The sequence below is a fragment of the Anser brachyrhynchus genome, assembly GCF_964034855.1.
Source record: "Anser brachyrhynchus genome assembly, chromosome: 13".
NCBI classification, from domain to species: Eukaryota; Metazoa; Chordata; class Aves; order Anseriformes; family Anatidae; genus Anser; species Anser brachyrhynchus.
In genome coordinates this window covers 3,423,724-3,435,774 of record NC_137708.1, presented here as the reverse complement: position 1 = coordinate 3,435,774, position 12,051 = coordinate 3,423,724, and the positions used below count along the sequence as shown (strand labels likewise).

At 37.0% G+C, this 12,051-nt stretch overlaps 1 protein-coding gene across 8 annotated transcripts in view; it reads right to left on the bottom strand.

Annotated features, from left to right (window-relative positions):
- Positions 1-12,051, bottom strand: part of DACH2 (dachshund family transcription factor 2) — a 289,571-nt gene that overhangs the window by 41,374 nt on the left and 236,146 nt on the right. For all 8 annotated transcript variants that reach the window (XM_080554411.1, XM_080554408.1, XM_080554407.1 and 5 more), the window contains 2 exons: positions 9,462-9,597; positions 7,542-7,622 (listed from right to left, as the gene is read on the bottom strand). In XM_080554411.1, coding sequence (XP_080410537.1) covers positions 7,542-7,622; positions 9,462-9,597 — 217 coding nt within the window. The remainder of the gene's footprint in view (positions 1-7,541; positions 7,623-9,461; positions 9,598-12,051) is intronic.

The following is a 12,051-nucleotide window of genomic DNA, read 5'->3' as shown; positions in this document are numbered from 1 at the left end:
AACTTTCTTATGAGGAAATGGGAACAGATGGTTTTGTAGAGTCACGAAGAAAAGAAGCCAGTTCCTCAACAGCTTCCACCTATACCTTTGGGCATCAGAACACAACTGCACTCAAGTCAACCAGGATACAAAAGAGAAGGCCCCAACCCAGCTATGTCGCCGCTCCTGCAGCGCACGAGACACTGTGTGCTACCCGTGCAGAGAACACTGACATGAAGAAATCTAGAAAAAATACAGATGTCTAACCTTGAGACTTCAGTTACCTATCACCAACATTTGTTAGCCCACACACCTACACAGGTTAGCTCTCACTGCTGAAAAAAGAACAAACAAACAAACAAACACAAAAGCCACTGTTAATTTAGCTACGACTATTACAGAATGATAATTGTGCTTTTCAGATACTGGGGACCATTAAACTGCAGCTTTTTCCGGGATTGATGATACATGAGCTGCTAGTTCTGCAAAATTAAAACTCCAGCCTGATTTGTATTATACTTAATATATGCTATACAGGCGGTGACGCTTACAAAATACGAATCCTAAAATAGGGTGCTGAAAAATTATCTAGTATATGAGATAATTCTTATTATAAATAAGACCATAACCTAGAAGACCATAACCAAACTTCTTTTCTGCTGAGATTTCAATGTGTGTATATAGAGAGATTAGTAACTAATTAGTTCCTGAAACAATAAAACCTTCTCACTAACTCACTGAATAGTTTTTGAATATTGTTTTTTTTTTTTCGTATCAAGAAGCTTTGTACAAACAAATAAAGGAATTAAGGCACTATGGGATTATTATTATTGTTCTTATTACTGTTTTTGTGTTTTCATTTTGCAACAACACTACGCTTTCCTTAAAATATGCCAGTTTAAAGAAAAATCAGTGAAAATACACTTTTTTATAGAGTAATTTCACAGTTCTCCTTTCCATCTAAATCTCTTCTGCCTGCAATGCCCTAGGCTAAGTAACAGTAATGTCAAAAGTCAAACAGCAATTCTAGTGACTCCTCCTCTAATATGTGAATTTCGCCATGCTTTTGCCTGGAGGGCACCTTCATTGCAAACCATTTCTAGATTTTAAGATGAACAAAAAACAACAGAACAATAATAAATACACTCCAATCTCCTAATTGACAGCAATTGTATGTCTCCAAAGGTTACAGGTGTAGAGTTTACATGTTATTTTCTGTGCAATCTGTATTTTCTGACCTCTGTGAATACATGTGTACGCACACACATTCCATTTTCTGCTCCAGCTCAGCCAGCCACCAGGGATGTTCCTTCCTCCAACATACCCTACATCAAAAAGGCATCTTCAACCACACCAGAAGAAGCACTCCACTGAACTGTCATTAAAAATCTTACAGCCATACATCCTTCCACTGACAGCCCTCACGCAAATAAGCCATGGGATGTGTAAGCAAATTCACACAAGCCAGATCTAGCTATCAAAATATTGCAGTCCAGGTGATGGTTAAAATAGACAGATTCAAAACTATACGTTTTATAGATTAGAACATCTCAAAATACAACTGGAAGCAGAATTTTATTTATTAAACTATTTGTATATCCTGTCATATTCTGTAAACTAGATGAACAATCTGCCTTGGAAACTACTGTCACACTGACTACAAAATAAAAGAAGAAAATAAATCAGTTGGTATTTTCTGAGCAACATGCAATGGTCCAGCATGACTGAAGGAGCATGCCTGGGGATTCTTGTATTGGTTTAGTCACTGCCTTTTTAGCTTAATGCCCACTTGCTTTGAATTTCAAACTTCTAGCGGATTAAAAAAAAAATAAAATTATAAGTGAGTCTGTGTACTCGCAATCAAACTTTTGGGGAAAATTATGTATTTTAACATATTCATTGATAGGACAAAGTATTGCAAACATGTCACAAATTAACAAAATTCCGATATGACTTAGGAATCCAACTCCTAGTTTCAAACGTGACTGAGATACTGAGGGGCTGACTTTTAACAGGTATTCAGGCAAAATACAGTTACCGAGATAAGAGTGATGTCTCAAACTCCTAGAGGTCTGGTCCATCTAGCAGAAGCTACAAAGGCTGGCCTAATACTGGGCACAGGTGTGTCGAAGGAGCATTGATGAGATACTTAAAAACACCAACAGCCAATCTCACAGCTGCCTTCAGTGTGCTAAATTTATTCCCAAGATGTCTCTGTGAAACTTAACCTGGCTCCTATTATATTGATTGCTTATTACTGTAGTGGTCCACTCTTTCAGGTATACTGCTTCATTTCCAACGTAAAGCAGATAATGTGAAAAAAGCTACTAACAGAAGTCCGCCAGTGCTATAAAGGCTGGGTTTGCTCTCCGACAGCAGGAGCACGCATCGCTGTCATAATCCAGAGTGGTTTGGGTCCTTTCTGTTCTTGACTGAAAGAAAGGCTCTGGAGCCAGGACCATGGCTGTGACTGCGTCACTCAGTACTTCAACCAAATACAACTTATCTCTATGGGTAACATGGCAAACTCTAAAACTTAGCTCACAACCAGTAACCCTTAGAAATTACACCTATTTTTTACACAGTGCAGTTTCTTTGAGTATCTTGAAGCTCATTCTCAGACACAAATATTGCAAATCTGTCACAATAAACAGTAATTTTTGTTATTAATTTAAATTTGTATCAGTTTGTATCACTTACTTTGGCTTAAATCAAATGCATGAAACATGCCAAAATCTTCTTTTTTTTATAAGAGAAACCTGTACTGAAAGCAGCAATTGCTGGCTTCTAAGCAGTTTCCTAGTGAACAAGTGTTTGATCACACAGTCTTTGTTGTCCTTGCTAGAAATGACATGTTTTTCAGTAACATGTACTGTTTGTGCAAGCCAAAATTTCAAGCGGTGACAGTCTAAGACTGCTTACTGGATGAATTCACGCTGAGAAGAACCTATTCCTTCCCCACACGTACACACGGTTACACACTTGTGCGCACAAATGCACAAACACAATTGCTCAGGAGCAGGTTTGGTACCTATGGCAGGGTCAGAGCACAGGCAGCTGGAGGCTGAGCCTGCATCAGTACATTCCCACAGATCTCTAGGATCTCTGTAACATAAGAAAACCTCTCAGCAATCTTTCAGGATGCATATTTTTTGTATCTTACTGCTCTTAATGAGGACTGAAGGCAAACTTATTAAATAACTCATGTCGATTAAGAATGTCATCAATTGCAGTTTTCAGGTTAATGACTTTGCATCAGAGGTATTACGAACCAGAGAATTCAAAGGGTCAGTTTTAATGTGAGCATTAACTCTAAGGAAAAGATTACTGGGCCCAATCCAAAAGCCACTAGGTGCCATTCAGCAATTTCCCCCCCTTCCACTTTTATGCCTTTCAAATCTGCTATAGCTCAATAAGATGGACGTATAGAAAACTCAATTCACAGCATTCAAGGAAAAGTGGAAGTGGTTAACCTGGAGAGACATCCTGACTTCGGAGAGGATCAAACTTTAGCAAACTTTCAAGACCAGGTTAGATGAGGCCCTGGGCAACCTGATCTAGTGGGTGGTGTCCCTGCCTATGGCAGGGGTGCTGGAACTAGGTGATCTTTAAGGTCCCTTCCAACCCAAGCCATTCTATGATTCTACGAAATACCACGTATCTGTCTCATTTCGTTCTTATTTATCCATTTTATGCCATGAGCTTATACAAATTGCTAAAAAAAAATTTGGTCCGAAGCCTTCTGAGTAAAGAGAATTTCATATTTCAGCATATTTACCTAGGCTCACCATAGTGTCTAGACAGTAATATATTAAAGCCATAGAAATTTAATAAATAAGACATATTAATAAATTATATATCAATGTAAAAAACTGTCTTGGTCCGTATGCCAAGATAATTACAAAACAGGTATTTTACTCCAGACAAATGGCATTGTTAAATTGATTTTGAAAATGAAGTAAATTTATTTACTTACAACAACCACTATAAACTTAATGTAAAAGATGTGACCTTGGAATATTTCATTTATTTATTTATTTCAATTCAATTATTTATTTATCAATTTATCAAATACAAATAATTTATCAATTATTTATTTCAAAGTCTGAAGAAACTAGTCACTTATGAAATTTTCCCACCAATTTTTACTCTGGTTCAGTTAAGGTGGGGTGCAGCTCCAGCTCCCCAGACATCCATGTAAAGGCCCCGTTAAAGCATGTCTTGGTTCCCCGGGGGCCCTTAGGTCCTGCTTGCCTCCTGCTAAACTCACAGCAGAGGGGCAGGGCTGGCATATGCCCGCATCTCACCAGGGTCAGGGCATGCCACTGGCCCAGGAGGCACAACACTCGCGCAGCCTGGCAGTATATACCACTCCTGTCTGGAATAATGACCAGTTATTAGCTGGGGGAGCTATTGTTCAAAATACCAGGCTCTGGCCAAACTCTGTTCCCATTGAAGACATCACAATCCCTCCCATTGACTTCCACTATGGTAAGAGTTATGCTAGTGTCTTTTATTATTCCAGCCTATATGAGGAGTTTGAAATATTTTTTGCCATACAGTCACGTGCAATAATCGTACTTGCAATTAAATCCCACTGGCAGGTATGGCTGAAGACTTTTCTGGCTAATACAGGATCTCATTCGTATATTTCCATAAAGCCTATGTCTAACAAAATCCTTTCCCATACAATAGAGATTTTTTTCCATGATAACTACTGAAGCAGGCAAATTTAAAATTTTAGTTACTGTGCAATTGTGCAGCTAAAATGCTAGTGTTTAAAAACAGAAATAGCAGGTAAGCACAAACAGGAAGAACTTGTGTTTAAGTCTCTGTGAACGTTTGGGGCTATGTTTTGTGGGGGATTTTCGAACTCTGTTTCCTTTCATTAGCAATTTTAAAGTAAAGTACACATTACCTTTCATATGTTTTTCACTCGCACCCTGACACCGATGTACAGGCAGAATGCTTGTGCACCATACTGGTTAAAGATGTTTGCCCAGAATATAATAATATAAAATATTTTGTATAAAATATAAAACGGCTGACCTATAAAGATGTTTGATTTAATTGTCTTCTAATATTGAGCCTGACTGTACTTCCTAAAAAGATGATGAAAGGATGTGGAGTAATTGAGATTTAATGGCATTGCTCCTTCAACAAGCTTAAACGTATGGTCTGTAACCAGCCTCTAACCCCTCTGCACTGAGACAGCCATTAATTCTGTAAATTTTGTCCCTTCAACATATGCAAACAGCTCAGTATAACTGGAATAACTTCATATTAACTGTCTTTTTTTTTAGAAAAACCATTAAGCTATATGCTCTTCTGCCCTGATTATCGTGAAATTACTTTGATGAGAACAAACTGGCACATTTTGGTACGATGCTGAGATCACTTTCAATGGGAGATGGAAAACAAAACTGTGTGTCCTGAGGTCACAGTATTTGCTTACAACACACTAAGTTTTATTGCTCTTCATGCTACACTTTCACATGAGTAGTACTACTGTGAAATTTTAGTTAATTCATTTTCATTTGTTGCTATCTTAATTGTTACAAAGTGCTCAGATATGTAAAGATATAACAAGGTGCGTAACAAAAACATGCTCAATATACACCTTCAATAATTTCTTTGTTGTTTGAAAACTTCCAACTTACAGCAAAGCTGGCATTTTATGGCCTGCAGAGCTATAAATCATTTTTAAAATCATGATGATATTACTCAAAGCAGATGTGAAAACATATGTTTGCCATGGTTGTATAAACCGCTTACTTGTCATACTTAATAAATGTTGATACTTTTATTTTAACTACATTCCTTCTTAATAACTTTGAAAATCTTTTCCATGGTAAATATATTTTGCCTTAGTAAAAGTAATGGCAGGTTTTGAAAAACAAAGCTTGTTCTGTGTTCAAATTATATGAATATTTTCTGCTGAGCAACCCAGCAGACATCACACTCTTCAGTGACTGTCTACATCTGAGAATGAAAATTGTTCAACACATATGCGGGGCAACAGAGCCCAAAATGATTATACAGACGAGAATACTACTACTATTAGGAACAAAGAATGTATTTTGGACTGATAAAAACCACAGAGGAATAATAACAACTTGTATGGGTTGACAGGCTGGGGATTTTCAGAAGCAGAATACTGACTGTGCCTTACTGGCGCAGTCCATCATTACAGGGTGCTTGCATCCTATAAACCAGAGGCTCCTAAAGGAGATGAAATATAGGTCTACCTCAATGCTTAATGTGAACTCAGCTTGAAATTGTTGGATATACGCTGTAGATGGATATATGCTGTTGATGCTTTTAAAATTCCAGCATATGTCCCATGATAATCCAGTCATAAGATGCCCAATAAGATGGTCACCCTTTTCATGAATACGCCCAAATAATTTTTTAGAACTCTGGAACCACAGTGCACATGGAGCCTTCAAATTCTTTTTTTTGAGTAGCTCATACAACTGCTTATAGTTATAGTAAATTGCATATAAGTTTGCTCAGAAAATAAACACAGAGAGTGCAATCATTTACATAGGCCTAAGGATTTGAGTTTGTCTGATTTTATTAGATAATCTAAAATTCCCTCAGCCAAAATAAAAATCAGTTTGCAATTTCATTTATGATAAAATATTCCTATTTTCAGTAGACTTATAACTACATTTAGCTTATGTTGTCTCCTCTTTCGGACACTTCTCTTACTTTTTTTTCCCATCTTTTGCCTTAAAATCTTAGTATCTTCTTTGGTATATGCTTTTGAAGCGTATTTTCTAGTATTCACTTCACACTTACCTTCAGCTTTCTTTCATTTCTTCAGCTATACGTCATCTTGTTTTTGCAGACACTCAGTTTGTATGGTGCTCTCTGTATGTACTGTCAGAATAAGCTTTGTCTACTAATATGATTGATTTATTTTTTTGTATTTCTAAGGAAACAAAATGCCTTCTTCCTCTTCTACATGCAGCTGCAGATGCCACATCTCTGTCTGTGACAGTGACACCTCCCCAGGGCTTACCTGCGTACACCAACATACTCATTTTCACCAGCTCCCAACAATCACTGCAAGGAGAAATGAGCAGGGAAGGCACTTCCCTGCCTACTGGACAAACTCTATAGGTCAAGTTTCACCTCCTCCCTTGCTGCCTCTCATTTGTGAGCTGATGTAATATTATTAGACGTGAAAAATGTCTAATATTTCCCTCACCTATGTACCAGCGTTAGAGCAGCCTGCACACACATCCACTGGAGGAAAAGAAACAACACTGTGTGACTAATCAAATAGTTGCTAGGGACTTCATAAATAATTGAGTCAAAAGACCAGCAAGGTATTACTCCCATATGGTATAAATAGAGGGAAGCAAAGATATGATTGTTAACACTTCCTAAGAAGAATGTGATCTAAATTCACCGGATACGTTATTCATTGCAATTAGGCATGTAGTTTTCTTAGATTTATGGTATTATATCATTGCATATGCAGAATACTAGAGAAAGGAATACAACATGTAAGTGCAATTAAATGCCTGAGACGGAAAACAGTTTAATTTTACCTTTCTCCTTTTGCATTTTTTTTAGGCTTGTCCCAGTTTCTTGATCAATGAGTTCTCCTTCCCTGCTGTTGGTCAACATAGCTAAAAAAATCAGAGTGCACAGCTATATAACACTGTCAGTAAAGAAATGTCAGAAAAGAGGAAAATATTAAATTATACCTTTTTCTCAATAGTTTGATGTTTTAGCATTTATTTATACTGCGTAATTTCTAAAGCAACTGACCATTTTCACTGTCCATAAATCTCCTAATTCAGCAGTTAGAGCCAAACATATAGCAAAAGCAAATTTGCTCAAGTTGATTAAAGAAAGATACCAGGACGGAACTAAAATTATTACTGTGAGGAATCTGATTTCTTATAAAATGTTCAAATTAACAATTTAGAAAAGTACTTCTCAGAAATAATTGTGGGGAAAAATGCATTTAGTAAAACAAAGAATTTAGGTGTTAGCAAGTACCTATAAAGCAGCAAGCTTAATAAAGAAATACAGATACAGAGATAGTAACCCACAGATGAACTGAAAAAAAACATACTCCATGGTGCTAAAAGTTTCCCCACTTAAAATTTTCAAAATCAAAGAGACATTAAGTTAATGATTTCAGGATGCTTATTTTTTTTGTTCTTATTTGATTAAAACATTTCCTTTTCTGCAATTACAGAATTTAAAGTCATTCCAGTAAGGAGACTTTTTAAAAAATTGCAAAAATTGTAAGAGTAAAAAAAGCCACATATACATATGAAGTATATGTACATATCTCTATAACAATAAGCATTAGACTTCAATACAGAGAAATGTGTGGTTCAACATAAAATCTAGCTTTCTTTAAAAAAACTTTTAGCACTATTTCTGGAGCTCAGAAGATTGCAGTATGTTCTGCTACTTTTAATATAGCAAGTTACAGTAGCTTTCAAAAGCTACAATAAGGTAAAAAAGTCCCATTTGTCATTGTTGCTAAGGGAAGTTACATTTCTTGTCCTGTATATTTCTAGCCCTATTTTAAATGTATGAAAGCTGAAGGGAATCTACTTTCTAGTCCTTGCCCTGGGTATGCAGATGTTAAGGAAAATAGCTCAGTTTCTATTCACTAGTTTTTGTGTATTGCCACCTGTGCTATGTAGTGCAATGGTGCTGTATCATAGACCACAGTCAAAATTCCCAAATCCCGGCAAGCAGCTGAGTAGTTATTTGATGGGAGAGAAGACTACAATGACTTCCATGAGCTGCACTGTTTTTGCAGTTTAAATCTAGCTTAGCAATGCCTGCATGGGCAGCAGTCACTGTGAAGACAACAGTGTTGACATACACTGACATGAAAAGATGTTAACTGACTTGCCCTAGATCCCTCCTGGAAGCACCAAGAATAGGATCCAAACTTCCTCCAATCCAAATCTGCATTTTAAACACAAGATCAATAATGCACAGACTGTGAAAACTGTTGTTGAGAGACCCAAAAAAATCAAAAGGTCTCACCTTCATTGCAATGAGGAAACATCTGGGCAAGAGGAGGTTTTTGGAGTGGAAAACTCATTATATAATCTGAGAGTTTTCTGACACGCATTCACATTAAAACATTTCTTGTTCTTTTACAACTCCAGGTGCTTTCAGAGGCACTTTCTCATGCCAGCATACAAGATTTAGTCAGTCATACCAAAGAAGGGGCAGTATCTTCTGTGCATAGACGGATACAGGCACAGAATGAGTCTGAGGGGCTGGTCTCTGCATAGTGATGAACCTAATTAAACAAACTGTAGCAATGAACTTTCTGGCTATTGGGGGGGGAGCGTTTGGTTGGTCCTTTGTTTTTTTAATAAAGCGAGGTCTTTCCTGAGATTCCCAGTAAATAAATATTTGCTTCAAAAACCTGATAAAATTCTTAAGGTCAGTAGTTGTCAAGGGGTGTGAGGCTGCAAAGCACTAACCAATTCTGTCTGGGGTGTTGTCCAGCTGGGAGGGTGAGCTGGACACGCTGCTGCTCTGATGGGAGGAAGCGTGGCTCCCAGGCCGCTGACTGTCTTCTAGAGACGGAGCTGGAGAAGGGCTGTCTTGAATCCTTTCCTTGAAACAGAAATAAGACAAGGTCTGTGCAATGTGATTAATGAGCATCAGTGAAGTTAAATCAGAAAATGAAAGTGGCTAAAATAGCAATAGCAAATAGTCTTTCCAAGATAAACAGTGCACAGAATTCACATCAAAAGGGCGGTACAGCCTTCCATACTCAAAAGCAATGGAGTCTCCTACATGCAATGCATCTAGGCACAGTTTTTCATCCTTAGTGTCATGACACAGCACTTAACACCTTTTTTTTCCTTGATAAATCTTTATTTTCTAACTTTTTCACACATAGGAATATAAAGCATGTTTTTACATGCAGTTTGTATAAACTAATTTTTATGTACAGACATTAAAATCGGCATGTATGAGTTACATTTCAAATAAACAGTTCAGATTTGGACTAACTGGCACAAAACACCGTCAAATTTGTAAGAAAAGAAAAACTACTTCTGTGCCTGAAACATTACATCGTCTTCTCAGGGTAGCATGTAGACCAATTTTAAAAGTTGTGGTACTGATAAGACAAATTCACTTTTGGATGGAAAGCATCACTGGCTAACAAAAATAAGACTGTGCTTGCAAATGCTTATGCGCATATTTGCACACAAAACCCTGAGATTAACTTCTAATTTAAATATACCTAGTACTTTAGGGAAAGGAGAAAAAAGAGGTAAGAAATTGTAAAATTTAGCAAAATGAAATTCTTCAGATCTGTGTATCTAAACTTGCAGATTGCATGGAGATATGGATTTTCCACCAGGAAAAATCTTTAATAACAGGTTAGACAAGCAATAATTCATCTTGTCTTGAGAAATGTGATTGATTATATGATCACTTGAGATCCTTTCCAATCCAGTGATTCCTCATGCATTATTCTTCTGAATTGATTCAAAACTCTAGTCCCCTTCATTCCTGTTCCCAGGACCAACAAAAAAAATGAGAATTTTCTAAAAGGGGCAGATCATGGCCAGGGGTGCTCTACGTACTTTTATTTTAAAACCTCTTCTCTATGTTTTAAATCCTCTGTTACAGCCAATAAAGTCCTTAAAGGTATAGTTCCACTGGAGAGACACTAACAAGTAGATGTTTAATTTACAGAAGTCCAGAAACTGCATCTTTGCAGTTGCCCTCATCTCCTCATCCAGGGCAGTCAGCTGTTCCCTGTAGAAACCTGTGGAAACACAGGACTGAAATATTCCTCCTCCCCCCCCCCCCCCTTTTTTTTTTAAAGGGAGATGCTCTGCCTCCACCTCATTAAAAATCACAACTACAGGGTAATCTGGGGAAGTTGTCTCCAAGGAATCTTGCAAATTTTCTTCCTTTCTAACCTACTCTCAAAAGATTTTTCATTAAGAAGTATGTGTTCTGCCTACTTGGTGGCAATTTTCCACGTGTTTTTGAAAATAAGCTCAACAGCATCCAAATTTTTAGTGCAGTTTTTGCTAGACTATGCTAAATCAATAATACAGCTTTAGGAACAGAACACTAGATTCTAATAGTTTGTCCATTATAAATAGCTAGCATAATAGCTTCTGCTAATAACCTATCTAAGAAATTCATTAATAACACTTGCAGTAAGATCAACATTTTAAGAATATCCTGTTACCCATTAAAGCCATCTCTCTAAAACACACCCATCTTCATATTTACAGACTCATTTGAGAATGATGCACAGGGAATATGAGAACAGATCCTCCTAATAGCAAGGGGTTGTATTTGTCTATTCCAATCACACCAGCCAAAAACGTAGCATCGAATGTGTCTTTAATAGGATAGTTATTGTACATTAAATAACAACTGAGCCTCAAAATCATGTAACAGATGTGTATCTATTACATAGCTGTTAATCCTCAATGGATTCTTCAATTATCTGTTATTTAATGAACACACAATAACTAATAAATCTTACAGGAAGACTTTTAATTGCAGTATTTTTTTAATGATAATTAAAAACGGTTAGTAAGTTTTAAAAAATGAATCTACTATGTTGAGCCAGAAGATCTTCAAGTTTTTAAAAATGAATGATTTTAAAGAAATTCTCAAATTCTGGGGAAAAAAAAGTTTAAGCTACTGATCTTCAAATGGCCATTGTTTTCTTCTTGGTCTCAAAAGACTGATTTTAAAGGTTGCTGAGATGAGCAGAAGAATAAAAGAGTTGCGACTCATTCTGGGGATGGTCTGTTTAGTAAACCACATTTATAGGGTCACCCCAAAAATATTCTTCTATATATATGAATAATAATATATATGCAACTGATGTCATCTACTTTGTCTTGTGCAGGCATTTGACACTGTCCTACACAACTTCCTTGTCTCTAAATTGGAGAGACGGATTTGATGGATGGACCACTCAGTGGATTAGGAATTGGCTGGATGGTTGCATTCAAAGAGTTGCAGTCGACAGCTCGATGTTCAGGTGGAGACCTGTGACAAGTGGTCAGGAGTCCTCAGGAGTCG